General features: G+C 36.6%; 1 protein-coding gene across 1 annotated transcript in view; it reads left to right on the forward strand.

The window, feature by feature from the left end:
* VPS13A (vacuolar protein sorting 13 homolog A) overlaps positions 1–26,384 on the forward strand; it is a gene marked incomplete at its 5' end in the record, with an annotated part of 100,106 nt that overhangs the window by 34,455 nt on the left and 39,267 nt on the right. Inside the window, 23 exons of the mRNA XM_084277968.1 lie at positions 1,341–1,425; positions 2,845–3,017; positions 4,427–4,583; positions 4,950–5,029; positions 5,257–5,316; positions 5,395–5,551; positions 6,548–6,664; positions 6,756–6,859; positions 7,257–7,424; positions 9,265–9,572; positions 10,050–10,197; positions 11,009–11,159; positions 13,372–13,496; positions 14,245–14,414; positions 15,019–15,239; positions 16,431–16,663; positions 19,659–19,751; positions 20,254–20,610; positions 21,324–21,425; positions 22,715–22,873; positions 22,996–23,257; positions 23,954–24,114; positions 25,280–25,383. Of these exons, the coding sequence (XP_084134094.1) occupies positions 1,341–1,425; positions 2,845–3,017; positions 4,427–4,583; positions 4,950–5,029; positions 5,257–5,316; positions 5,395–5,551; positions 6,548–6,664; positions 6,756–6,859; positions 7,257–7,424; positions 9,265–9,572; positions 10,050–10,197; positions 11,009–11,159; positions 13,372–13,496; positions 14,245–14,414; positions 15,019–15,239; positions 16,431–16,663; positions 19,659–19,751; positions 20,254–20,610; positions 21,324–21,425; positions 22,715–22,873; positions 22,996–23,257; positions 23,954–24,114; positions 25,280–25,383 (3,695 nt within the window). The remainder of the gene's footprint in view (positions 1–1,340; positions 1,426–2,844; positions 3,018–4,426; positions 4,584–4,949; positions 5,030–5,256; positions 5,317–5,394; positions 5,552–6,547; positions 6,665–6,755; positions 6,860–7,256; positions 7,425–9,264; positions 9,573–10,049; positions 10,198–11,008; positions 11,160–13,371; positions 13,497–14,244; positions 14,415–15,018; positions 15,240–16,430; positions 16,664–19,658; positions 19,752–20,253; positions 20,611–21,323; positions 21,426–22,714; positions 22,874–22,995; positions 23,258–23,953; positions 24,115–25,279; positions 25,384–26,384) is intronic.

A 26,384-nucleotide genomic window follows, 5' to 3' on the forward strand; every position in this document is an offset into this window, starting at 1 on the left:
GATAAGACATTTTCACAGTTACATACACCACATCTCCAAGAGTGTTTTATCACTCATAGACATGGATATATTCAGTAAGGTCAAATTATGTAGGCTGGAGACTGAGAAGAGAGACTGTTGAAATGTGATGAGACTGTGAAGTGAGATGAAAAAGTGGAGCCTTGGAAACGGCATTCAAAGATGGATGTTTCTTTGTTGCCACAATGCTCAGATTTCATTAAGATGCTGTGAGTTATTGAATAATTCCAGAAGACTGAAAATAGCAGTAACAGGGGAAGAAAAAAAACAACACCTCCTGCCATTTGTGCAGTCCAGAGTAGAAGGCACTCACGAAGAATGGACACACAGGCAATGCACACATCTCTCCTTACTTAAGTACTCTGTGTAAGGCACATGTATACTAAATATGCACTTGGAACATGTGAATGATAATTCTTTACAAACTCAAACCACCGAGATGCTTTCTGATGCTTGATGGGCAATCTAGCTTTGGTGAAGTCATGATTTAGCCTCAGCCAGCAGCTAAGCCACACGCGGGCTGCTCACTCCACCCTCCCCACTCCGTGCCCTCCCACCCCGCAATGAGGGAGAGAATCAGAAGGGTAAAAGTGAGAAAACATGTGGGTTAAGATATAGTTTAATAAGTAAAGCAAATGCAGCACATGCAAGCAAAGCAAAGAATTTCTTCACCGAAAGGATTGTCAAGCACTGGAACAGGCTGCCCAGTGAAGGGGTGGAGTCCCCATCCCTGGAGGTATTTAAAAGACACATATGTGTGGTGCTTAGGGATGTGGTTTAGTGCTAAATTAATGTCAGTGCTAGGTTAATGGTTGGACTCCATGATCTTAAAGGTCTTTTTCTAACCTAAATTACTTGATGCTTCTATGAAATTTAGAAACAATTCTTTCTGTTTTAATGTTTTCTCTAGCTCTTTTTTATTTTTTCCCCACCTGCCACTAGTATCAAGTGGTTTTTATAAAGAACGATTGATCTTTTACTGTTCTCTGAAGTTGCTGTAATGTAATCCTGTGAGGGACTGGGTTTTGCCTTTCCTAGGTTTTCATATGATGTACTGTTTCTGTCCAATTTTTGATCAATGAATTTGGATGTTAGAACCTCTTCACCATGTTTCCTGATGTATTCTCTCTGTAGCTAGGTGAATGTGCAGTACCTGCTGCTTCTACCTGTTTTAGGCCTCGTTTCTCTCCATGCTGTCAATTTTAGTAATGTGTTTAATTGTAATGATTTTCACTTCAAGACCAATTTCATGCAGTGTGCGTGCATGCAATAGCATGACCAATGAATTCAAGCAAAAGACTGTATGTTATCTCATGTTTCAGGCTGCAGTATCCCCAGTGCTCTCAGCAACACATTTATCACAAGGCGTGTTTCCTATTTTGGATCTTCCTTCATTTTCTGAGTCAGGTAATTTGATCTTTATTTCAAAGTCTGATTTAATAAACATATCAAATCACAATTTTAAGTTCATTGAATTAGTTTCTTTCACTTGGAATAAGTGACCATTTGCAGCTTCATTTCAAGTTACTAAATGTTGACTACTGTTATGTTCTGTACAGATTATTATAATTCAGCTGAACAGAACAACTGTATTTTTCTCGTAGGAGCAAAACTCTGTATGATCCTTGCCATTCCTTTCTGAAGGCAAAGCAACAAAATGTTTGGTGGGATGGGTTTGCATACTTTTTCTTTGCATATGTTACTACAAATCTTTGTTCATAACGTGAAGTAGTATGGATGCTATCTTTTGCATTAGCATGTACTAAGTCCTCTGATGATGGTGTTAATTATTTTCTTCTGGTGAAGTGTTTATCTGCTACTTATCTGGATTTATTTAAATTACAAAATACTGAGGCAGTGATTGTTAGAAATTACTGTGTTGTTATAAACAAACATAGTATCAGCTTCTACAGAATCAAACAGAAGATTGACATTGGCTGTGGAGAAACTGGTCATGTTTACTACTGCCTTGCTGTTCAAACAGCTTAGCTAGATTGTAACATTCCATCTAGTAGCTACATTTGAAAAATAAATATATGAATGTTCTTTTAGCATTTTTCTTGCCAAAACACTCAACTGGAGAAATAGAGAACACACTTTTTTTCCTCCTCTTTCAAGTTAATAAAATATGTGGCTTCAAATACTAGCAAAATCGTCAGCAAAGTTTATTTTTACATCTTCTTTATCACTTTAAATTCAGCATGTGTACAGTATTTATAGAAATATATATGTGTGCATCTTCATCTATTTTTGAATGAGTTCCTATAAATGTCCAAAAGAAGAGAGAAAGTGCCTTTCAATTCTTAAATTTAAAGTGACATGAGCGACAATAGAGGCAACAAATAGTCTGTTTGGATTATCAGATTGGTAGTCCTTACGAATAACTCCTAGAATGGGAGGTCCTTAGCAGGGAGAGATCCAAAGCAGTGCCACTGATAGAGAGGTGAAGGCTTCTGTATGGTCAGCAGCAGTCAGACCAGCAGAAGAGTTATTAAGCCATTAGTACACACTGAAGGCAGGATGAGCCACGGCTAGTGCTGCCTTTTGCATGACCAGTAATGTGAGGATGCTGACAAAGGATTTAGTTGCTGAAAACTGATTTATGATGATGTGTTAGAGGGAGCTGTGGGTGTGAAATGTTGTGCAGGTAGGAGTGGAGATTAATTATAGAAACAGTCTTTGGTTGCTAATTATCAGCTAGGTAATCTTTCAATACTTTTACACTTAGGTTTTCATAGATGTAGACATAAAAATTCTAGGTCGTATTACTGTGAAATGCTAGCTTTCTAAAATTTATATGTAGCATTGTTGTGAATTAATCCTTAGAATCAGAAGAGGAATTTTATGATGCTCTAAGCAGTCCTGTGGAAGACATGCCATTTTTTGAAGCTCCATCTGGTTCTCTCAAGCGAGCTAGCAGTACAAGGCGAAAAAAACTACGTAAACAAGAGTCCTTGAAAAATATGACAGAATTCCAGCTAACATTTGAAGTGGCTGAGGTAAATTACCTTTTTTATTTCTCCGAAGCATATCTGAATTGTGATGTTTCCCTGCTGTGTTCATTAATTCAAGTCTGCAGAAGTATTGATTACCTGTTTCTTGATGAAACTATTCTGTAGAGTTTTGATGAAACTATTCTCTAGAGTCACAGTTGTGCTTCTGCATCCTTGTCATCACTGAAATACTTTAATCTATCCACTTCATTTCCCAACTAATTTTATCACTGAATGTCCTTTACCTAGCCGTCATTCAAAAATCACATTATGTATTCATTTTGGGTTAAGTTACAGCTTTTGACATCCTTTTTCCAGATACTGCTGTGATCACTGGGAAGAGTTCACTCATGTTTAATGTTTTAACAAGCACCCTATTTTTCTGCTCCATTTTTTTTTTCCAAGCTCTATTGGCTTCGCACCGAAATCTGTAGCGTGTTCACTGTGAGGTGGTTTATGTGGTGTCTTTGACTTGAGGAAACAAGTATTTTACCCAAATGCAAGTAGCAGTTTCTAATACATCAGTTGGTCTAGTAAAAGAGATGGCCTTTTATCAATATTGTCACTCTTAGACCATCATGGCTATGACAGTGTTATTGCTGCTACTCACTGTGTAACTTAAATGAATTTGTATGGTTTATTTATAAACTTTACAAACTCTGTTTTAGGGAAGGGGTTACAGAATGGTTTCAATACTTCGTATCTGGTTTGCAACATTTCCTATTATATGCTGCACCTTACAGAAAGTATTATGATAGATAAAAATTGAAATGTTCTAGCTTTTGTGTGATGACAAGACATTGTTTAACAGCTACTAGTCTAAAGACAGATTTTTTTACGCTATTCTCTAATAGAAATATCTTACGGTCTGTAAGAAAACATAGAATTGAGAATCTAATAGGAATATTCTTTCTGGCTTTATAGTTTGTAAAATGACTAACTGGGTTGGGTTTTGACTTTATTTGTGGAGAGCATTGTGTGGAAATTGTGAATAGCAGATTCAGCGAGATATTTATTTAACATGATCTTTGCCATGCATGGGTGAAAAAGTAGGAAATCCTCTTGCCTGATATTTGGCTTTGGAATCTAACTCTTACCAGAAGAGTTCAAAGAAGTTCCAGAGAAAACAGTAAACTCTGGACATTATGAAATCTTTTATGGAGGAATTAGTTCATTGGAGCATAACTGTGGCATTACATGTGTGCATGTTTGATGTTTTTGTTAAAATAGCAGCAAATGGTACTCTAGCAAATTTATTTGAACTGTTTGTTTTTTCCAGGGAATTTGCTGTAAAAGTTAAATGATCAATACACATTAACAAGTAAAATGTATGTAAATGTATAGTTCTATATAAAATTGCATAATCCTATGTAAAAACTAGGACGATAATCTGCTGCCTTTTTTCTTTTTTTTAGGTCTTAATTAAACTATGCCGTCTTACTATTAATACTGAGACACCTGTGCTTCAGCTCAATATTGTGGGGTTAGGCACTGAACTTAAATTAAGAACATTTGACATGACTGCAAATGCTTTTCTTCGTGAAGTTTGTCTACTGTGCCCGGAGTACATGGGTAAGTATTTATAGTCTGATCAAAAAACTATTCATGGGTAACTATTCACAAATGTGAATTTGTCTTCCAAAAGCCTGTGGGGCTTTCTTTTGTCAACTGAGGAAGATTTGCTTCCAAAGTGAAATAGGGGTGGGGAGGAAGTAATTCAGGAGCGCATTCACTTAGTAATGTTTTCCTAGATATGTTCTAGTGATGGTGACTGCAGTAGAGATGTTTTAGGTCTGCAGTAGAGGCTTTTTGATTAAAGAGTAATTACTGTTAGTAGCTTCATTTGTAGTCTGTGGGTAATAAAAAGATTTGTAGAGAACTTATCAATATTTCCATTAAATAAAATAATATTTTTAAATTCTTTTGGGTTTTTTTAAGATGATAATGACAAGCCAGTTTACATAATTACTACTTTGGATAATGTAGAAGATGATCTTCTCACTCTGGAGTACATAAAGGTGAGAAAAGAGCAGACCTTGCTTTTGAATTGTAAGTCAAATCACATACAGTATAGTCATTGTTGAATGTTTTCCCTTAACTTACTCATTCCTTAGCACACTGAGTGTCTTATGCCAAGTGTGTCTGCTCCGTAAGGTTGTACAGTTTTTTGAAATAAGTTCTCTCTAATGAAATGTGCAAAATTCTTATGATTTTGTTTGTTTTGCATGCACTTTTGGTGGAGTAGGCTGATATTAATGGCCCGGAACTGAAAACTGCCTATCAGAATGTTCTACAGAAAATAAAGGTATGGTTTTGGGTTTAAACTTAGTTTTCTCATTGTGGGAAGAGAGGCATATTGGATAAACATAATTTCTCCTTTTAGGTGAACTTTTCATCTTTAGATGTTCATTTGCATACTGAAGCTCTGCTGAATGCTATGAACTATCTGAATAATCTTCTACCAAAACAAGAAACTAAAGTTGCAGAAGAAGTGGTCCATGAAAAAACAGAGGAGAAGAAGGATGTTCTTAAGAAACTAAGTGAGTTCTTTGGGGTTTTTTGTGTTTGTGGGGGTGTTTTTGGGGTGGGGTGGGGTTTTTTGGTTTTTTTTCTTTTTCTTCCGGGTGGAGGTGGTGTTATTCCTCTCCAGTTCCTTAAGCCAAGAAGAACACAAACATATTTTCTGGTTTTGTAAACCTATCAATGACTTCAGATGAGAAATTTTGTTTAGGGTATATTTACTTGCCAACTTGCTTTTTTAAGTTTCAGTGGTATTAAGAATATTAGCCATCAAAGTTCTCAGAGTCCCTATATACAAAATATGATATTTCCCTTTGTCATTGGAAGTAGTGCTTCAGAAGTAGTACAAATAGTGTGGCATGGCACCAGTCATTTCTACTCTGAATGAACAGAGATTATTTCTTTTAACATGAAATCGAGTCTTTTTACTGTTACTCAATTCTGGGAAAACAAAAAATAAGTGAAACATTTGGACACCTCTGTTCTTAAAGGCATTATATTTGTGCTCATATCTTTTGTAGGTCTTAAGGTTACTCATACTAATTTTGAAGTATGCTTACTATCCTTTTTCTCCAGTGTCTAGTTGTATTAATGTTATCTTCAAGTTCAAAACTAAAGTTTAGAAAATACTGGTTGTGGAGATTTAATAAAAAGTGTCCTGTCACTGTTGGTTATAACTTACAAATAGTTATCAATATTTAGAGATAAACTGCTTAGTCTTGAATAACCTATCTCTAATTTTTCATTGTGCTGTATATTTCTTAAGTTAATAAAATTAATAAAAATAATTAACTTTTCTTAAAGTTAATAAAATACTGGTCTTGATTACCACAGTTTTTGAAGCACATGAAGATTCCTGTACATAAAATTCCTGTGTGTTGTACTTGCTAGTATGAATGCAGCACAATTTGCCAGTGCTACAGGCATGATAGAAACTAGGTTTTGGGGATAGGATACTAAAATATTACATATTCTCCTTGAAGAATTGTAACTTTATTATTTTATATCTCCCACAGCATCAAAAAAGTCGAAGTATGAAGATGTTATTGACCTCAATATCTGTGCAGATTTGTCCTGTTTACGTATCTTTATTAGAGAGAAAAAACATAGAATAGCTGAAATTCACATTGAAGGTAGGAGTAAAACTTCAATTGCAAAGGCACAAAACTTTGTAACCAGAATAGTCCCTTGATTTTGTATGTCTCTTTTTAAAATTTTTTTAAGGTCTGGATAGCCAGGTGATCATGAAGAAAACAGCAATGGAAGTGACAGCAAAATTAAAGAACATCATTATTGTGGATTCTGATGAGATGGCATTGTATAAAAAGGTATGTATTATTCATTTTTGAGTGGACCGCAGGTGCTACATTGAACCTACTTTGTGGACTGTACTCTGTAACTGTGATTTTAAAAAAAAAAAAGTATTGCTGAGATCATTATTCTCTATACACTGATTTCCCCCCCCACAATTGGTGGTTGGTAGGCTGGTAGTGATTTTTTTTTTTTCAACTGTGATGCACAGCAGCTCATTAAACTCCTTGTTTTGTTGACTTCGGATAGAATTATTCAAGCTGACATTCCAGCTAAATATTTTCACCTATTTCAACAGTGGGTTTTTTTGTATTTATTGGTGAGATATCTTGTCCTAGATGAGTGAGATACTCCATTTTATTTTGAGATTCAGTTTTTCCAATCATTTTTCCCCCCCTCCCCCTTCTTCCCAAGGCACTTTACATCACAGGAAAAGAAGTCTTCAACTTCAGAATGATATCATATGTGAATGCTACAGATGGCACTGCATATACAAATATGGATGTTGTTGACAATCGCATTTACCTAACTGTTGGGTGCATTCAAGTAGTGTTTGTCAACAAGTTTGTTTCGTCTATTTTGGTAAGTTAAATTTTCCAGGTATGGTTCCTTAGCACTGAGATAACATCATAGAATCATAGAACGGTCTGGGTTGGAAGGGACCCCAAGGATCATACAGTTCCAACCCCCTGCCACAGGCAGGGCCACCAACCTCCAGGCCTGGATCTACACAAGGTTGCCCATCCAACCTGGCCTTGAACACCTCCAGGGATGGGGCATCCACGACCTCTCTGGGCAGCCTGTTCCAGCCCCTCACCACTCTTTCTGTAAAAAACTTCCCCCTAATATCTATTCTAAATCTTCCCTCCTTTAGCTTCTATCTATTCCCCCTTGTCCTGCCATTATCTACCCTTCTAAAAAGTTGATTCCCCTGCTGTTTCTCTGCTCCCTTCAGGTACTGGAAGGCTGCAGTAAGGTCGCCCTCACAGCCTTCTCTAGGCTGAACAAGCCCAGCTCCCTCAGCCTCTCTTCGTAGGGGAGGTGCTCCACCCCACTGATCATCTTCATGGCCCTCCTCTGAACCCTCTCCAACAGTTCCACATCTTTCTTGTATTGGGGGCCCCAGATCTGGACACAGTACTCCAGATGGGGCCTCACGAGGGCAGAGTAGAAGGGGACAATCACCTCCCTGTCCCTGCTGGCCACCCCTCTTCTGATGGAGCCCAGGATACCATTGACCTTCCCAACTGCAAGAGCACACTGCTGGCTCATGTTAAGTTTCTCATCCACCATGATACCCAGGTCCTTCTCAGCAGGGCTACTCTCAAGAAGCTCTTCTCCCAGTCTGTATATGTTTGGGGTTCTTCCAGCCCAGGTGCAACACCTTACACTTGGCAGTGTTGAACCTCATTAGGTTCACCCGGGCCCACCTTTCCAGCCTGTCAAGATCCCTCTGGATGGCTTCCTTTCCTTCTGTTGTGTCAAACACACCACTCAACTTGGTGTCATCCGCAAACTTGCTGAGGGTGCACTCAATTCCATCATCGATGTCATTGATAAAGATGTCATGCATAGCCATGCTGGTTTCCTGCCCATCCTGCCCGCTTTCTTATTCAGAGGAACAGAGAGCTCTTGAGCTCTCAGAAAGGCATCCTTAAAGAGTAGCCAACTTTCCTCAGCATTTCTGTCTCTTAAGGACAACCTCCCAGGAAATCTCGACCAACAATTCCTTAAACAGCCTAAAGTTTGCTCTCCTAATGTTCAGGGTCCTGATCCCACTCTTTGCCAGGCCCACATTCCTCAAGATCACAAATTCATCATCAGGGCTAGAAAAAGATAAAGCATCACATATATATGGGGTAGTGCCTGGTTGTGTAAGACCTCTTACATATGATTGTGAAAACTTCACTGGGATTGGTGGTTGGGCTGTTTGCCTTTTTTCTCCATATGTTTCTTGACTGTGGAGGGCTGGCTTGGCCACAATATTTGCTGTTATTGTTAGATATGTTTTCTTTAAATGGCTTGTGGGAGCTTTTAAATGTACACATTGTTCTTTTTTTCCAACACTAATATGTATGTGATAAACCATGAAAATTAATGCCTTTCCCATAAATTCTGCTAAGTAAATCTCCTTTTACTCTCCATCTGAGTAAATAAAATGTAATTCATACCAGTCATGTTATAAGGACATTACTGTTACCATCTGATTTGCCAAATACTTAGTATGGAAATTTATTCTTATATATATATATGCATACTTTATCATATTTTGGAGGGAGATTATACTATTAAAGAATTCAGAAAAAGGGCATAGCAAAAATAGTGTTGTAAGATGTTTGCTATTTAAAAAACTCTGATTCTTAGTGTTTCTGAAGTAGTGTAATTCTTAATAAAATTACCAAGATCTATGTTCTTTTCCTAGGCTTTTGTAAATAACTTTCAAGCTGCCAAGGAAGCTCTTACTGAGGCAACTGTTCAAGCAGCAGAGAAAGCAGCTACAGGTGTAAAAGAGCTAGCAGAGCGTAGTTCCCGTTTGGCACTAGATATCAACATCAAAGCACCTGTTGTGATAGTTCCACAGTCAGCAATGTCGGCAAATGTCCTGGTGGCTGATCTTGGTCTCATCACTGTCAAGAATCAATTCTTCATCGCTAAAACAAAAACACGCTACAATCTCCCGCCTGTTGTTGACTCGATGACAGTGAAACTGAGTGAACTAAAGCTGTACAGGTAAAGTAACATCAAGGTTTTCAGGAGAAATAGAAATCAACGCATCTTTTAATAGAAGTGGAAGTCTCTTGGGGGAATATTGTGTAGAATAATCATGACTCATGTCATTCTGTTTCGGAACAGGCTGCACTCATTTGTAAATGGCTCTTTTGATGGAATTTTCAGGCTATACATAGCCTGAAAAATGTCAGGTCAGATAGCTGTAAAGAAGTGTTTGAAAATGGTGCTGGGGATTGGGAGGGGGAGAGGGAAGGGGACTTTGAAACAATTTAAGAGTACTGCATAATGAAGAAATTGCTCTCCAGTGTACAGCAGGTAAGAGGTGCTAACTTACAAGAAATACTAAATAGCAAGGAGCAGTATGGAGACTGTTTTACAGTACTAGTCAAAAAGATATCTTCTAACAAACACACATTTCTGTCTTTTCTGTTGTAAGAGAAGTATGACAAGCTGGGAGTATTTTATTTCTGTTCACAGATCATGTTATGAGCAGGGTTCATTGCAAACTGAAGTACAGCTGCTGCAGCCGCTCAATCTGGAAGTAGCTGTTGAACGAAATTTAGCGGCTACATGGTATAATGAAGTTCCTGACATTGAAATATCTGGACGACTCAAGCCTATGAATGTAAGCTTTCATTTCTGAAAGCAGGTGTTGAAATACCTATAGAAAATAGATTCATTTTTCTGTCCAACGAAGTCCAAGTATCTTAGGTTGTTGCTTAATTTCAAAAATAAATGGGTAGAGTGGATTTTCTTGTTTCATAGGGAAAAGGTAAGTGAGTAACTTTCTATTCTGATCTAAGCTTTGTAATTGATCTGTGATACTGCAGGCAGACATTGTACTATGTATTACTCCTCCTAGATAGAGGATTAGTAGGTGTGCTGTTATAGCTGCCTTTTACCTGTCAGTATATTTCAAAGAAGGATTCAGAAAATTTTGGGTTTATTGGTTTGTTCGTTAGCAGCACAATCACCTGCTGAACTCATACCCAGAAGAAGTGTTAGAGTTAGTGCATGTGCGCATTTAAATTTAACATTAAAAAATATAAACCTTGTCAGTTCTATGAGGAAAACCAATTTGCTGAATTTTTAAGTAGAACTCGTTCTGGTAAAGTACCTTGTAACTAAGTATGGATAGTGATTCCAGGCTACTGTAAATCAATCAGTGATCCCAACTTCTAACATCCAATTTCTAAATTGTAGCTTTGTAAAGAAAGTTTCTGGACAAAATCAAAATAATATATAAATGACTTCTGATTTTTAGAAGTTACTTTAAGAAGTTGTGTGGATTTGAGAAAAACGTTTTATTTGGCTATTTCGTCCCCTAAAGAGAGACTCAGAGGAGATTAATTTATCTATTTGTAAATTTACATTTTAGTTACCAGAGGTTTCATGATCTAAGGTGTACTGACTTTAATAACAATCTTTTTCTAAAGCTCATTCTCAGTCAGGAGGATATTACCACCATATTGAGGACACTAAATGAAAACATAGGTGGAAGCTCTGATGCATCAACATCTTTGCCAGAACCAAAAGATACGACTAGCCATTGCAGTGATATGCATAGTACTTCACAGCACTCTGCAGGTAATGTTTTCTGAAATTATGAGTTATCTAGCATTTTTAGATATTACTGTCAATTTATTACTTCTGTTGGAATTGCCTCTCTGAAAGGATGCCAGATTCACTTGTTTTTAACACTATGCCTCAACTGGCCACTGTAGCGAGTTTTGTAGCATGATGTGTGTTAATGTAGGGACTGTCTCATTCTACTGGCAGTAATGCAGTGAGTGCCTGAAAGTCAGCTAGATATGGTAATGTTCCAACTTTGGAAAGTTGCTGTTACTCTTTTCACTTTGTATGCTGGTTCTGTTCTGTGGAGGCCAGATGCCCACCAAAGCCGCTCTATCACTCCCTTTTTCAGTAGGACAGGGGAGAAAATATATATTGAGAGGCTCAGGAGTGAGATAAGGACAGGGAGAGATCATTCAGCAATCAGTGTCATGGGCAAAATGGACTCAACACAGAATAAAGGGAAGAAAACTCTAATTGCTGACACTGCCCTGCACAGCCAGTGACACCAGAGTCGAGTAATGAGAAGTGTGACTAGATCTTAAAGCACCTTCCCCTCCCACCCCCAGCTTTTTAGCAGACATAACTTTAGTCATGATTTCGCTCCCTTCCCCACCATTGTGGCACAGGGAGGGGCAGGGAGTGATGGTTTCAGTCAGTTCCTCACGAGTTGTCTTCCTTCTTAGGGAGGAGGGCCATTCCTCATAGCCTTCCCCTACTGCACCATGGGTCCCACCCATGGGAGACAGTCCTCCACAAACTTCTTCAAAGTGAGTCCTTTCTTTTGTGGCCTTAGCTCCTTACCAACTGCCTCAGCATGGCTCCCTTCCATGGGATGCCAACCTGCAGACCCAGACTGCTCCAGTCTGGTCCACCACAGCGTCGCAAGCCCCCCAGCAAACCTGCTGCAGTGTGAGTCTCTTCATGGGCTGCATGTCCTGCCAGGAGCTTGCTCTGGGTCACAGTGTCCTTCAGGTGTCCTCACCTGCTCTGGTGTGGAGTCCTCCACAGGCTTTAGATGGGATCACTGCTCCCTGTCATCATCCATGGGCTGTAGGGAACAACCTGCTTCACCATGGTCTTCTCCATAGGCAGCAGGGGAATCTTCCTCTCTGACACCTGGAGCACCTCATCCTCCTCCCTCCTGAAAGGAGATTGTAGAGAGGTGGTCAATGGTCTCTTCAGACGGGTGGCAGGAGATAGGACAAGGGGAGATGGCACAAAGCTGCACCAGGGCAGGTTTAGATTAGATTAAATGTTAGGAAAAAATTTTGACTGAAAGATTCACCAGGGCCTGGAACAGGCTACCCAGGGAGGGGGTTGAGTCACCTTCCCTGGAGGTGTATAAAAAATGGGTAGATTTGGTACTTAGGGATATAGTTTAGCATAGAACAGGAATGTTTGGACTTGATGATCTTAAAGGTCTTTTCCAACCTTGTGATTCTGTGATTCTTCACTGACCTTGGTGCCTGCACAGTTCCTTACATCTTCTCACTCCCTTCTCTGCAGACACTGCTTGTGGGGTTTTTTTCTCCTCAGTGTGATTCCCAGAGACGCTGTGTGACAGTTGCTGATGGGCTTGGCCTTGGTCAACAATGACTCTGGCCTTGAATAGGCTGATGTTTAATCTCTGGGGCCTGCAGAGGGCTTCTAGCTGCTTATTGCAGAAGCCACCCCTGCAGCCCCCACTTCTCCACCAGAACCCAGACACACAAAACTACAACATATTGCTGTTCAGTTTTAGATCTGTTTGTCTTGTCCTAAGGATGGCATCCCTAAAAGTTGTTCCTACAACTGTAGGCGATGTTCAACACACACTCAAAAAAAGCCACTGAGGTTAAGGAAAAAGTCTTTTGTTGAACTCTTCTATAAATGCAAAAAATGGCAAAAATATGGCAAGGTGAATAAATCAGTATGAAAGTAAGCTTGTACTACACACTTCTTGCACACAGTACTATGTAACATTAAGGGAAGTTGTACTTTTATGTGTTAGAGATAGTAAAAATTGCATATAGAATGTATAAATGGAATATTGTATTTTCTCAAACATTGCATGATTTTGCCAAAAGCAATTACAGAGAACATGATAAACTTATCTTAATTGTGAATGAATTCACATGTGGAGGAAAAGGGAAGTTGGTTTTGGGGTTGTGGGTTTGGGGTTTTTTTCCTTATTTGCAGTCAGATTTTTTTCTGTAATATTAAGTGGTTTTCTCATTTCTTAAAGGTGTAACTGTTGTGACATCAGCTGTGGTGGAATTGCATTCACCTATGAAAATAAAAACAACACTAAAACTGGACTTCAGATTTGACTCTCTGACTTTAGTATTGTATAGTCCAAATTCAAAACAGGTAAATATAATTTTGCTTGTAAAGAGAGCCAGCGTTAAGGATGCCTAGGGTCCTGGAAATAATGAACAGGAATGATTTAATTTATGAGCAGAGAGAGTGATTTTCTAGCTGTGGTAACAAACATGATAGAAATTATAAAGTTATTTTTAATTAAGTGACATGGCACATATGGCAGAAAAGAGAATAACCAGTTGTAGCATATAATACATAGCATTTTTTGTGATCTGACTAAAAACCTGTTGCAAACTTATCTTAGTTTAAAATGCAATTTGGGAAGGGAAAAAAATGCAGAGGGATGCCACCTATTCTGTAGTTACAAACACATACACTCACACACATATATATAAAACTGAGAAGATAACGTAAGCTTGTAATACAGTATGAATACATTTTTATTGTAAGTTTAAATTTTAAAAACTTGTCAACGAATTTCTGATTAAAGGTGTGGTTGTTTTGTTTTTTTGTAAAAAGGTAGTTTGTTATTTTAGATTTTGAACAATTTTCCAACATCAAGCTGGTAGAAGGGCAAAGCTTCAAGGGTTTTTTGTTTGGTTTGGTTTTGTTTTAGTTTTTCTCCATTATCTCAATATGCTACAGATTTTTGTTGTCTTCTGAATTACTAGCAGGTTTATTTAATATATTATTATTACAAATATTACCAGGTAGAAAAAATACAGGTATCACACGTATGTATTATTTCATTGCCTGTAAGCAAATCTACAGTCATATTTTCACTTGATCGAAACAGGTTACAAATTTGGATCAGAGAGATGACCTTTTGAAGCTTGCAGAGTTTAAGTTAGTTTTGATGTCAGCTGCTGTCAAAATGTTATCAGATGGTTCAATGAATGCTTCAGTCAAGCTGGCAAACTGTACATTAGATGATAAAAGACAGTCCATCCAGAAGGCTACACCAAGGTCTGTATTTTGACATAAATTACTGTTTAAATGAAGTTTGACAAAGTCACCCAAATGTTTACACTGTTATTTCTGTTAAAATGGCAATTGTTTGGCTGTAGGTGGTTCTTAAAGTACATTCCTGTAGACATATGTGACTGACTTGGTTTTTGTTCCACATGTTATTCTTCAGAGATCAACATAAATTCTAGAAACAAACTTTAAAGATTAAATAAACCAAACTTCAAATGTCCGATTAATAAATGCCTATAGAAACAGATTTCAGTTTCAGATTTAATAAATCACTAAGTAAGACTAACATTTTTTTGAAGATTAACAAACCTCAGTAAAGTATAATACTTTTGATATGTAAATAAGGATTGTGATGGTTTGACTTTTTAAAATGTTGAACACCTTTAGTTGCTGATGTATGGAAATCCAATTAGTCTTGAAGTTTTATAGAATTTATGTTAATGATTTTATTAGTCATGTTTAAAAGTTTTGTTGTTACTTTTAAAATTCATGCTTGTTAATGTTTTGCAGTGACAGTCTTCAGTTTGGCTTTTTTCAGTATTTGGCTGGGTTTTTTATTGTCTCGTTAAATGCTGCCTTAATGTTTTTTCAGGATGGTGGAAATGAAACATGGATTTGAAAAGAAAGTTATGGTGGATATAAGCTATAAACAGGGGAGAGACGGCACTGTTCTTGATGTGATTGTTCAGGAGATATATCTTTGTGCAAGCATGGAGTTTCTGATGACTGTTGCAGATATATTCCTGAAAGCTAATGCAGAAAGTGCTGCTGCACAGAGAAATCTCAGACAGTCATTACCCTTGAAGGAACAAGGTATATACTGGAAATATTTTAATTTGTGCTTAAATATATATTTAATTTTATTACAATTCTACTTCAAAAAATATGATACTGCTTTAATGCTATTTCCTCTGTGTGTGTGTGTGTATGTAGAATAGCTTCTTTTAACCACTGATCTTTTTTTCTTTCCTTCATGGTAATTGGCTAATGTCTCCTGGTCTTTATTTCCAAATGAAACTTTGTCTTGCCAGACAAAAGAAACACCTAAAAGTGCATGCTTACAATAGAATGGGAAAGGACAGTTGCAGCTAGCACTCAGAAGGTTTGTTTGGCTGTCTTTGCAGTCTCAACGAAGTTCATAATGATGGTTACCACCATCATAATTTTCGTCCTTCCTGAGAATGATGGAATTTATTGTATTATGCTTAAATATTAATTCAGCCTGCCAGATATTCCTGCCTAGAAATGCTGTCATTTCACTTCTCCACTGATGGGTCTTTTTCATTACATCAGGAAACAGGCTTTTAGCTTGAGTGCCCAATTTGGTGTTTCTAGTGCATGACCCTATACGTGACATCAGAAATTAGTCCATTAGAGCATCAGAGCAGGAAATGGGCTATTTATGCTTCCAAGCCTTGGGCAGTTCACTTCAGGTCTGCAAAGCAAGTCCCTTTTTCTTATTTTTTTGTGTTTGCCTGTGCCCTCAGTATCTTAGTTGTGCCCACCTCAGCTAGGCCTGCTGTAGTTTAGTAGATCATCAAAATCTAAACAAATCAGCCAGTCTTACATAGAAGCACGTTGCTACTGTGAATGTTTATATCAAGTGCTATTAAATGCTGTGCTATTGTTTCATGGAGAAATGTGTGTTTTGCTGCTCCAGAAAGCAAAAAAGTGCCCAGCATTTTCATAAGATTGTATCATAGCTAACTCTGATGTTGGTATTTGGTGAAGATGATACATTTGCTGGTGTCAGTGGTAATAACAGTGGTGATACTGTTATCCTTCTCATTTTGACAAGGAATATTTGCCATCTTTTATTGTATCTGAAAGTAATTAGACCTTTAATGGTTTTGTATCTGCAGTGAAGAGCCTAGAAATGTTAGCTGCAGGGATCTACAGATCTTATCACTAAATCTTTAAGACTTATCTGTAAGTTACCAGAGATGTAAATAATGAAAATTTTATCCTTGAACAATTAATCTAATTTAGTTTATATTTTTGAAGCGCCAGTGCAACCTGTATCTACAATGGAAATGAACATTGTTGTTAAGAATCCAGAGATTGTGTTTGTGGCTGATTTAACACGAAGTGATGCTCCCGCATTGGTGGTGACAACACAGTGTGAGGTCTTCATTAAAAACAGCCCTGAAAGGTCTAGCATGACAGCTGCTGTTAAGGAGCTACAAATGAAAGCGTGCCCATTTCTTCCAGAAAAAAGGAAAGGAAACATTACTACGGTGAGTTTGCAGACATCCTGTTTGTATTTGAAAGGTGCTGTGTAATTTATACTGCTTGAAAGCAAATTATTTCTGAAGCTTTCATCATTAGAATGTATATTACAGACCTATAAGTAAAATTTTATGGCTAACATTTTGATATTTTATTCTGTTCTGTCTGATATGCTAAAATCATTATCTTGAGCTATGGCTTTGAGGTTTGCTTTGTGTGCCAAGCTAAATTTAAGAACCCAGAGAAGTAAGATGTTAATAAACTCTTATATTCTCTATAAGCCAATTAAGTAGGTTTTTGAGTGTACACTATTTCAAATGCAGTGTAGTACATTTGGAATATGTTCAGTCTGAAACTGCATTAAATAGCTATGTAAGTGAATAATGAAAGGATCACAGAGAGAATGGATGGTATGTGTTGTGAAACAGATTACTTTAAATTCATAAATTCCTTTGTATTGATATCCATAAATCCATTATATCAAAAGTACCTGTTTATGTTTTGGCGACAGAATCGGAATTGTTAGTTACTGTTCAGGTGGGAATGCATTCATCCAGCTCTGAGTCCCCCAACATAACAAGGAGCTGTTGGAGTGAGTCCAGAGGAGAGCTATGAAAATGATCAGGGGGCTGGAGCAGCTCTTCTCTCAAGACAGGCTGAGAGAGTTGGGTTTATTCAATGTGGAGAAGGCTCAGGGGAGACCTTCCTGCGGCCTTCCAGTACCTGAAAGGGGCCTGCAGGAAGGCTGGAGAGGAGCTGTTTACAAGGGCATGGAGTGGTAGGGGGAGGGGTAATGGGTTTAAACTAAGAGGGTATAGATTTGGTTCTGATAAAAGGAAAAAAATTCTTCACTGTGGTGGTGGTGGTGGTGAGGCCCTGGCACAGGTTGCCTAGAGAAGCTGTGGTTGCCCCTCCCTCACAGTATTCAAGGCCAGGTTGGGTGGGACATTGGGCGACCTGGTTCTAGTGGAGGATGTCTCCCTGCCCATGGCAGGAGGGTTTGAACTAGATGGTATTGGAGGTCCCTTCCAACTCAAGCTACTCTGTGATTCTGTGACTACTGGAGTGTTTAGTTTATCTGCCTCTACAGCAGACTACCTCACTTAAGTCTGTATTGATATTGTTGCATCAGAGTGATAGTATATCCAACTAATAACTGCCCTCAGACCATAGATGAAAAAGCTGTGTGATAAGGCCTGCTTATTGTATGGAGTTGCATAGGAAAGACCAAAGCTCTTATGTATAAAGGACTGGAACTTAAACTTCATCTCCTTATTGGATACTTTCACAGAAGTTCAGTTTAGTGCTTGGGCAGATACAGTCCTTATTCTGTTAACTATCTAGTCGTTGAGAAATGATGCACTTGCACATAGCCACAGCACAATGCAAAGATGCTTGACTTCCATTTCTGTAGTTGGCAGGTGTGGCACAAATGTTGCTAGTGCTTTAGAAAGCAATTGGAAGGCTTTGTGGCAAGCTTGGCTTCTTAGAGGTATCTTCTGCCAGAATGTCTTATATTGGACTGTAGAAAAAGAGATAATGACCTGTATCTGACAGAATGCTTGTGCTATAAAGAGGGAAAATCCTTCAGAGGACCTTAGTTTTGATGCTTAAAAAGGTACCTTTATTGAAAGATTCTCAAAGGAACTCTCCCTGAGAGTTCTCAAAGGTTTAGTAGGTGTCAAATAAGATGATATTATCTACGGGAAGCAGTATAACTGCCCCTTTTGAATATATGTACCAAAGCAAATCTCTGAACCCTTGTTTTCTGTAAATAATACGGTTTCACTCTGGGAAAATAAACAGAGAAATAGATTTACATGACATTCCATGGCCACCTTTAGTCAGGAATGTATGATACAAGGTTACAAGACTACAAGATCACTGAAGTCTGATATTGATATGAAGATTTTATATTGCCTAAGCTTTGTAGACACCAGTGATGGATGAATTCATCCTCCTGATGAATAGGTTTCCCCAGATACCCAGGAAACTAGTGTCTGTATTTCTAGTAGCACAAGTGGAGAGTTTCTTTCTGTACATTTCTCACATGTACATTGAGCTAAAGAACATGTTATTTTTTGTTCTGGGATGTAACATGGAAGAAGAAATTAATAAACAAAACAAAGAACCAAAAAAACCCAAGCCAACAACAGGACTAGAGGATAAAATAATAATATCAACAAAAAATTCCATTTGATCAAACTCACTTGGGAAATTCATGGTAACATTGATTCAGGGTGTTTCTATGCCAGCAGCATCTGATTCAGATATGGGTGGAGATGTTAGGAAAGATTGAAAAATCCATATAGTTTGAAATTACTGTGTTCAGACATGCCTTCTCAGGTAGGGATGGGACAGCAATTTTTCCTGCAAATGCAGTGTTGGTACTAACTACATCTGAGTGCTTTATTAATCACATAGCACTACGATTTTTTTTTTTTATAGTATGCATTAGGATTGGTGGGGGATTTTTGTTGTTCTGTTGGGTTTTGTTTTGGGTGGGGTTTTTTTTGAGGTTTTATTTGTATTTTTTTTCCGCCTTGACAAGTTGAAATATGCAAAAACTGATTGTAAAATAAAGCTGTAACTGAGTGATTGTTATTCAAACAGTGATATTTTTGAGGAAAACTGTAACCATTGTTACTGTGTTGCCCCTAACTGAAAAGGCCAGTTGTCCTCAAAAGTCACAGGCACAAAGGTGTGATGTATTTGGAGACATGTGCAGGCTTTACATAAAGAATGGCATTACTGAAGTGTAATGCATTTTGCTGTAGGTGGCATTTGAATCTTTAATGATTGAGAATGGTTGAATTGATGCTTCTGATACTTTTTTTTCTTTGCATTTGAGCATGTACTAAATGGTCAGATTACTCTTAATTTTAAAGAAGCAAATAATCATCAACTTTCCTCTTGGTACTTTTGATGTGTAGTATTTAAAAGGATATGTCTTAAAGGGGTTTTTTTCTTATATTTAATATGTGGTTTTACTGTTTTATATAGGTATTACAGCCTTGTGACTTCTTCTTTGAAATGAAACAGTCAGGTACTAATCCACAGACGGCTGATTTAACAATTAAATCCCTAACAATAAAAGTAGGTAGACTTTTATGATGTTTTTACTTCTCTCCTACTTCCTGTTCAGAAGGCTTTGAAGTTGCTTGTGGGATAAGTTTCTTGAAAATAAAGTTGGGAATGGCTGAAGTGAGGGATTGTTTTGGTTCTTCGTCAAATCACCTACCTGTTTAGTACGTTAAAACAAACAGAATGGGAAATAAATAGTCATGTGGCGATGCAACGTGTTTAGAATCTGTGTTTTATAAAATGACCTGATGTGCAGAGATGAATTTTGAAGTGTTCAGGCAGAGCATTGGATGATGTAGTTTAGAAATTTCCAGTCTGGAAGACAGGGGTTGAAAATCTGAAGATGTTGAACTGTAGTGATGGAAAATCCTGAGTTTTCAAATTTAAGAGTCCTGTAGAGAACAGAAGTGTCTTGCTTGTGTAACATATTCATTATAATTTTCTGCCTGAAAGTAGCTTGCTTGTTTTCTCTGCTAGCTTCTCATTTTCAGTTTGTCCTACTTCTTCTTTGTAGGTTTCACCAATAATCATAAACACAGTAATTACTATTACATCAGCCCTTTATCAAACTTCAGAAACAACAGAAGAAGAGATCAGTCAAATTCCTCCAGACTTGTGGAATAAGAAAGATATAAAAAATCTAAAAATGTGGTTTCTTGAAGAGTCAAATGAAAATGAAGACACAAATCCAACTGCTGAACTGGTACCCACAGGAGAGTCATTGAAAATGAGTATAGAGTCTGTTTTTCTAACGCTTGAAGCTGGGGTTGGGCACAGAACTGTACCAATGCTTTTAGCCAAGTCCTCATTTCTTGGAGAGGTCAAAAACTGGAGTACTCTTATCAACCTACGTTCCCATCTTGAGCTAGAGGTGAGGAATCCAACGTAAATTTCCCAGATTACTGAAAGTGTGTGTGGGTTAATTTATTTTAAAAATAAAAATAATCCATCTATTTGATGACTAAACTCCTGTAGGTACATATTATGGGAGCAGGATGGGAGTGAGGTGTTTAGGTAGTTAAAAATGAAAATCTAATGCCTTAGATGCATTAATGGCAGGAATCGGTGATACACAATCTTACATTCAGACTTTATACAAGTTCTCAGTTGGCTGTTGGATCGACATTAAATTTTGGAGTAGCAACTGGCTAAAAACCTTAACAGTCTTAATTTAAGATCACAGTTAAATACATTAATGTGTCATATGTTACCAGTATCATACATAAAATGTCGTGATTCATGTGTATAAATTAGTGACATACTTGTTATTGTAAGTACATGCTTCTTTATTAGACTTCAGTGCCTACAGTGTAAGAAAAAGTTGTATTTTAAGTGAGACACCTTACACTGCTTATTTGGAAGCGGGTCTTTGCAGTAGAGACTTAGCTGCCTCATTTATTTCTCTAATACACCTTCCTCATCTTAGGATGAGAGCTGAAAGTGCAATCTGGTTATAAATTTTTATATTATGAAAGTAATTAATATTCTTGTAAATCAGAATTTGAAATCTTTTAGTATCTGTAGAGCTTTCATTGATTTTAACACTTGCATGTAATTTCCTAATTGACTTCTGCATTTTAATAGGTACACTATTTTAATGAGATGTTTGGGGTGTGGGAACCTTTGCTTGAACCACTAGAAGTTGAGAAGACTGACTTATTCAAACCGTGGATTCTTGAAATCAAGGTATATTTTCCAAAGCTGAACTCAAATCTTACATTTCAGGACCTCAGAAAAAGCTAAATGCTCTGCACACTACATTGTTCCTTCTTGTTAATTATGGAGACTTTTTTTCTTGAGTAGTGAATGAAACAGGCTCTCGCAAAAGGGAAGATCCAGAACCACAGATGTTTTAAGTAATACTGCCTTACAAGTGGCAAGAAGATTTGATTTCAGTTCCACTAGATAATCATAACAGCTTTATATCCATTTCTCTAAAGTTAGGTACTATCCTAATGATGGATTCAGTGACTTTGGAAATATAGAAAACTGCTCATTCTACACTGGTAACTGGCAGAAACACATTGGAAAAAAATAATACCTGTTATTAGCACAAAATGCACTATGGAAATAGTACTCTTACCACTTCTTTCTTTCATAAAGAAATAGTCGAGATTCTGGTCTCAAAGTAGATAAATTTATCTAAGGAAGGGGGTTAATTTTTTTTCTACCTCTCCCCTCCTCCTCTCATATTTTTTGCACTGTTTTCAGATTTTTGCGATTTTTTTTTTTTCAAGTATTTTTAACCCAAGAAGTTACTCAGAATAGAAGAAAATGCCCTTTGCTTAGGACTGTCATTATCAAACAACTTTCTACCATAATGACCTCAGAAGAGTAAAGATTATGGACTGAAATATTGCAATTAAGAAGTTGCTATTAAAAATATTACTAAAAATTTTCCAGAAAGCTGTGAGACCTAATGCAAGAGAAAGACAGAAAACAGTGAGTCAAAACTTGTATCTTCTTGCCCAGATTTGAAATACAGCTTTTGGAAATTTCCAGAAATGTTGAAGGCCAAGAGAATGTGATCCATGTGATTTTTATTTTTTTCCTTCAAACAAATGAAAACATACAAAATAAGTATTTGTTTTGGAAACAGACAAAGACTAAATTTTGTGTTAATGTTTTAAGAATATTAAAACAGCACTGTGTAGTATCTATTATACATAATTATTAGATATGTGAAGATGAACACTTTCACACAGCATTTGCAGGATATGTTAGTCATATGTAAGTGTATCTTTTTTATTTTTTAAAAAAAATCATAAATTTAGCTCCTGTACTGGAATTTCATTGACTTCTGATCATGTCTTTTGCTTCTTGTCCTCTTGCATTTTATTTTTTTTTTTGAGAATAAAAAAAGGAAAACCGTGGCAGTACATTGCAGTGGGAAAGGGGAAGGAAAAGTGTCTTGAGGTAGGACTTCTACAGAAGGAGCCATCAGATACATGCATTCTTAAAAAATTACCTTTCAGATGAAGAAGAAAGCTAAAAAAGCATTGGTTGAATCAGATGCAGAAGAAGAAAACTACAAAGTTCCAGAATATAAAACAGTAATAAATGTTTCCTCAAAAGACCAGCTGAACATTACGCTATCCAAATGTGGGCTACAAATGTTGAGTAACTTGGGCACGGTAAGAAAGATTATTTCAACAGTACAGATTTTTTAGAATTACTGAATGAATGTTTGCACAGATTATCTTGAAGAAGCCTTATTCTCTATATTTATGTTTTTTATCTGTACTTTGCTTTATAGGCATTTGCTGAAGCAGCTAGTCAAACTTCAGACATCTTCAAGAAAGACCGAGCACCATTTGTAATAATAAATTCTTTAGGACTTCCTATCACTGTCTCGCCTAGTGATTCCTTTAGTGTCCTCAATGTTGAATTAGGAGCAAAAACATTTCATTTAGGAGATGGAGAGAATTTAAATATGGAATTTGTCAGGACTAAAAATGAGAGTGACCAGTTCACAGCAATGACGACTCTGAGTAGCAAGAGGTTTTACATTCAGATATGTAAGTTCCAAAGTTCATGCTTAATCTGATTGTGTAAATACGGCGTGATGTGTAGTACTGCATCTTGTCCGGGTCAATGAGTATTGGAGGATTGCATAACATGAAAGGAGTGCTTCCTTGGATCCTCTGTGTGTGGCCATATTTGGAATCCTGCTTTTGTTTTTGTAGTCAGAAATGGCATGTATCATGCTTGTTAATTTTTTGTAGCATAATGTTTCTGCTATGATAAGATTAGTTATCTACATTATTTAACTTAATTTTGCTGCAGTCATATTTTCATTTGTATTCACATGTTAATGCAGAATTAAACCACACAATAATTATTTGGGCTAGAATTTACTTGAGTAATTATTTTTACAGGGGATGTTTTTAAGAATATACTGGTTAAAGTAAAACACAACTGAAAGTAAAATTAGCTATTTTAATGGTGTATGTTTTAACAATTTAAATGAATTTATTGTAACAATTGATAGTTTTTCATAACTGATTTATCAAACTGTTTTTGACCATATGTTTACTTAGTTGAATTGTTTTCACACTATATGTGAGCTGTAGCTTGTTAGTAAGACATTTCGGCACTGATTTTATTTAAAAGATTGAATGATACAGAAAATTCTATTGTGTCCACATCTCTCTCTTTCAAATGTATCTTTAGGCTCCTTTTGAGTATTTAATTTCTCATCTTGTAAATTCTAGATCCACATAACCATTCCAGTGTGGAAAAGATTCCCCTGACAAAAGTAGGTCGATGTATTTACAGAGTGAGACATGAGGAATCAGGTGTTGAAAGGTCCATCGTCTGCCAAATTGATACTGTTGAAGGAAGCAAGATGATAACTATACGGTCTCCTATTCAGGTTGTTATATTTCCATATGTAACTTCATTTTAATTTTTTAATGATTGAAAATTATCTTTAAAGAAACATTACAAAAACTTATCTAACAATTCATGTAACTTTACTGATCTGTATTATAAGGTATTATATAAGAGAGAGATATATTCAAAGTAATATATAGTTACAAGGTATTATATGGAAGAGATTTTAAAGAATAAAAAGCTTTTTCAAAATGACAAAATTTTGTGCAGAGTGGGAGTTGAAATGGTCCATGTTTTAAATCAGGAAATTCATCAATAATGTTTTATAGTTCTAGTCCTGATTTCTATCTTGTTCAGCTATTTGCTTTGTGTGAAGTAATCAAACTTCTCTTACAAGCAAGGTAAGGTTGTCCTTCTGTGAGATTATTTCTTTTTCTTCATCCTATAACATTGATACATGAATTTCAAATTTTCTACCAAGCCATCTTAAGAATGAACCCTTTGACCTTGTATCTTGTTTAACTGAATAGTTTACAAGTACAGGGATGGTCCAGATATTAGTGTTCTGTAGTGACAGTGTCCCTATTACATTTCACTTGCTGTTTTTGCCCAGAGCTGTTTATGACTTGGTTAATAACTGGACTTACTGTTGAATTCTTCCTGAAATTTTGTTTTTTTGTTTTTTTTTGTTTTTTCCCCAGAACTAATAATGCCATTAAGTTAACAATGAAATTTAAAAAAAATCCAACAAACTCTCAAAGAACAAAACCATATACCTCCCCAATTATATTGGACATTGATAGTTTAACCTGAAATAAATATTTGATGTCTCCTGGGTTTTTTACCATATGGATTTTAATCCCCACAACCTTGTATCTGTTATATTTTTAGGAGAAGGTTCTTTGGAAAGTTTCTATATAGTTCAGATTTACTTGCCTTTAGTTTTACATGGCTTTCTGTTTCTTCATGAAAAGAATTTGACATCTAATGTATTTATTCAGTAATTAAAATGTATCATTGAAGTGTACAACCAAATAATTTAAGGAGATTTGCTGGTATTAGAGACAGATCTTTAGAAATACGTGACCTTGAATGATAAATGGGTAAAATGAAAAAGGAGTTCTCACTCTGTGCTCTGTTAGGCTTCAAACACTTTATTTTCCAGTTTTCCCTAACGCATATTGCTGGATTTTTATTTCACATAGATACGGAACCATTTTTCAATCCCGTTAAATATTTTTGAGGAAGGAAGATGTTTAGGGACTGCTTCACCAGAAAATGAATTCAACATACCATTGTCCTCTTACAGGTACTTTTATCATGGAATATGTTTATACATTGTTGACTGTGGTATCCATACAGCTATGCTAAAAAAAGTAATATTTTCCCTTTGCTCCCTAATACTGTAATTCATACTGTACTGCCGTTGTTAGGTAGGATCTTCTCAGACCAGTCTGGGTTAAATGTATCCTATTTAACTCTCATGTTGGAAGTCTTTTGAATCCATTTTACAAAACAATCTAAATCAGTTAGTTTCTTTGAAGAATCTGGGCCCACTTGCTTCTGGAATGCAGTGATGGTACAGAATTTTATTTTCTTTTCTTAGTGATGTCTGGTGAGGTATTGCAGGTTGTTTTTTTTTAAATACGCTTATTTTGGTTTTTTATTTTGTGATTCTTAAGTAAAAATTTGAAAGTAATACTTCTAACCTGTCACAGAACTTGTCAGCCTTAGAAAGACTGTACTTCCAGCATAGCTATCTATTAGCATCTTCCAGCTAATACCCACTTAAAACTGCAGTAAGTATCTATGTGCAGTTTAACTGAACTGTGACAGATGTTTAGATAGATGTTTTCTTTGCTTGTTTTTTTTATGATGACAGATAATTTTTCCTTCTGTTTTTCTCTAAATACTCTTCCCACTTTTTAAGTAACGATAACTGTGTACCTTTTTGTTTAATAAGTTGCACTTTGCTGTGTAAGTTCGTTAATATTTCTAATTATCTGTATTTATGGTTTAGTTGCATTCTGGTTCCTTGCACAGATACATGAGTGATTTCCACTAGGCAATCTGGAAGTGTTTATTAACAAAAATCCTCGGTCAAGGAGTAGTTGACTGGTTTAAAGCAGTTGCTTACAGAAGTTATGTGTGTAAATCATCCATAAACTCGATGCTTTTTTATGTGACTGTAAAGGACACTTTCTGTAGATATTTCACCTGCAGTGAACTGTTTATTCAGACCTTTTGTTTGAAATAGGTATATTGCAGCACTGTAAGGGAATTCAGTAGCCTCTTCATAAGAACCCCAGT

This window comes from Gallinula chloropus, assembly GCF_964237585.1.
Source record: "Gallinula chloropus genome assembly, chromosome: Z".
Classification (NCBI taxonomy): Eukaryota; Metazoa; Chordata; class Aves; order Gruiformes; family Rallidae; genus Gallinula; species Gallinula chloropus.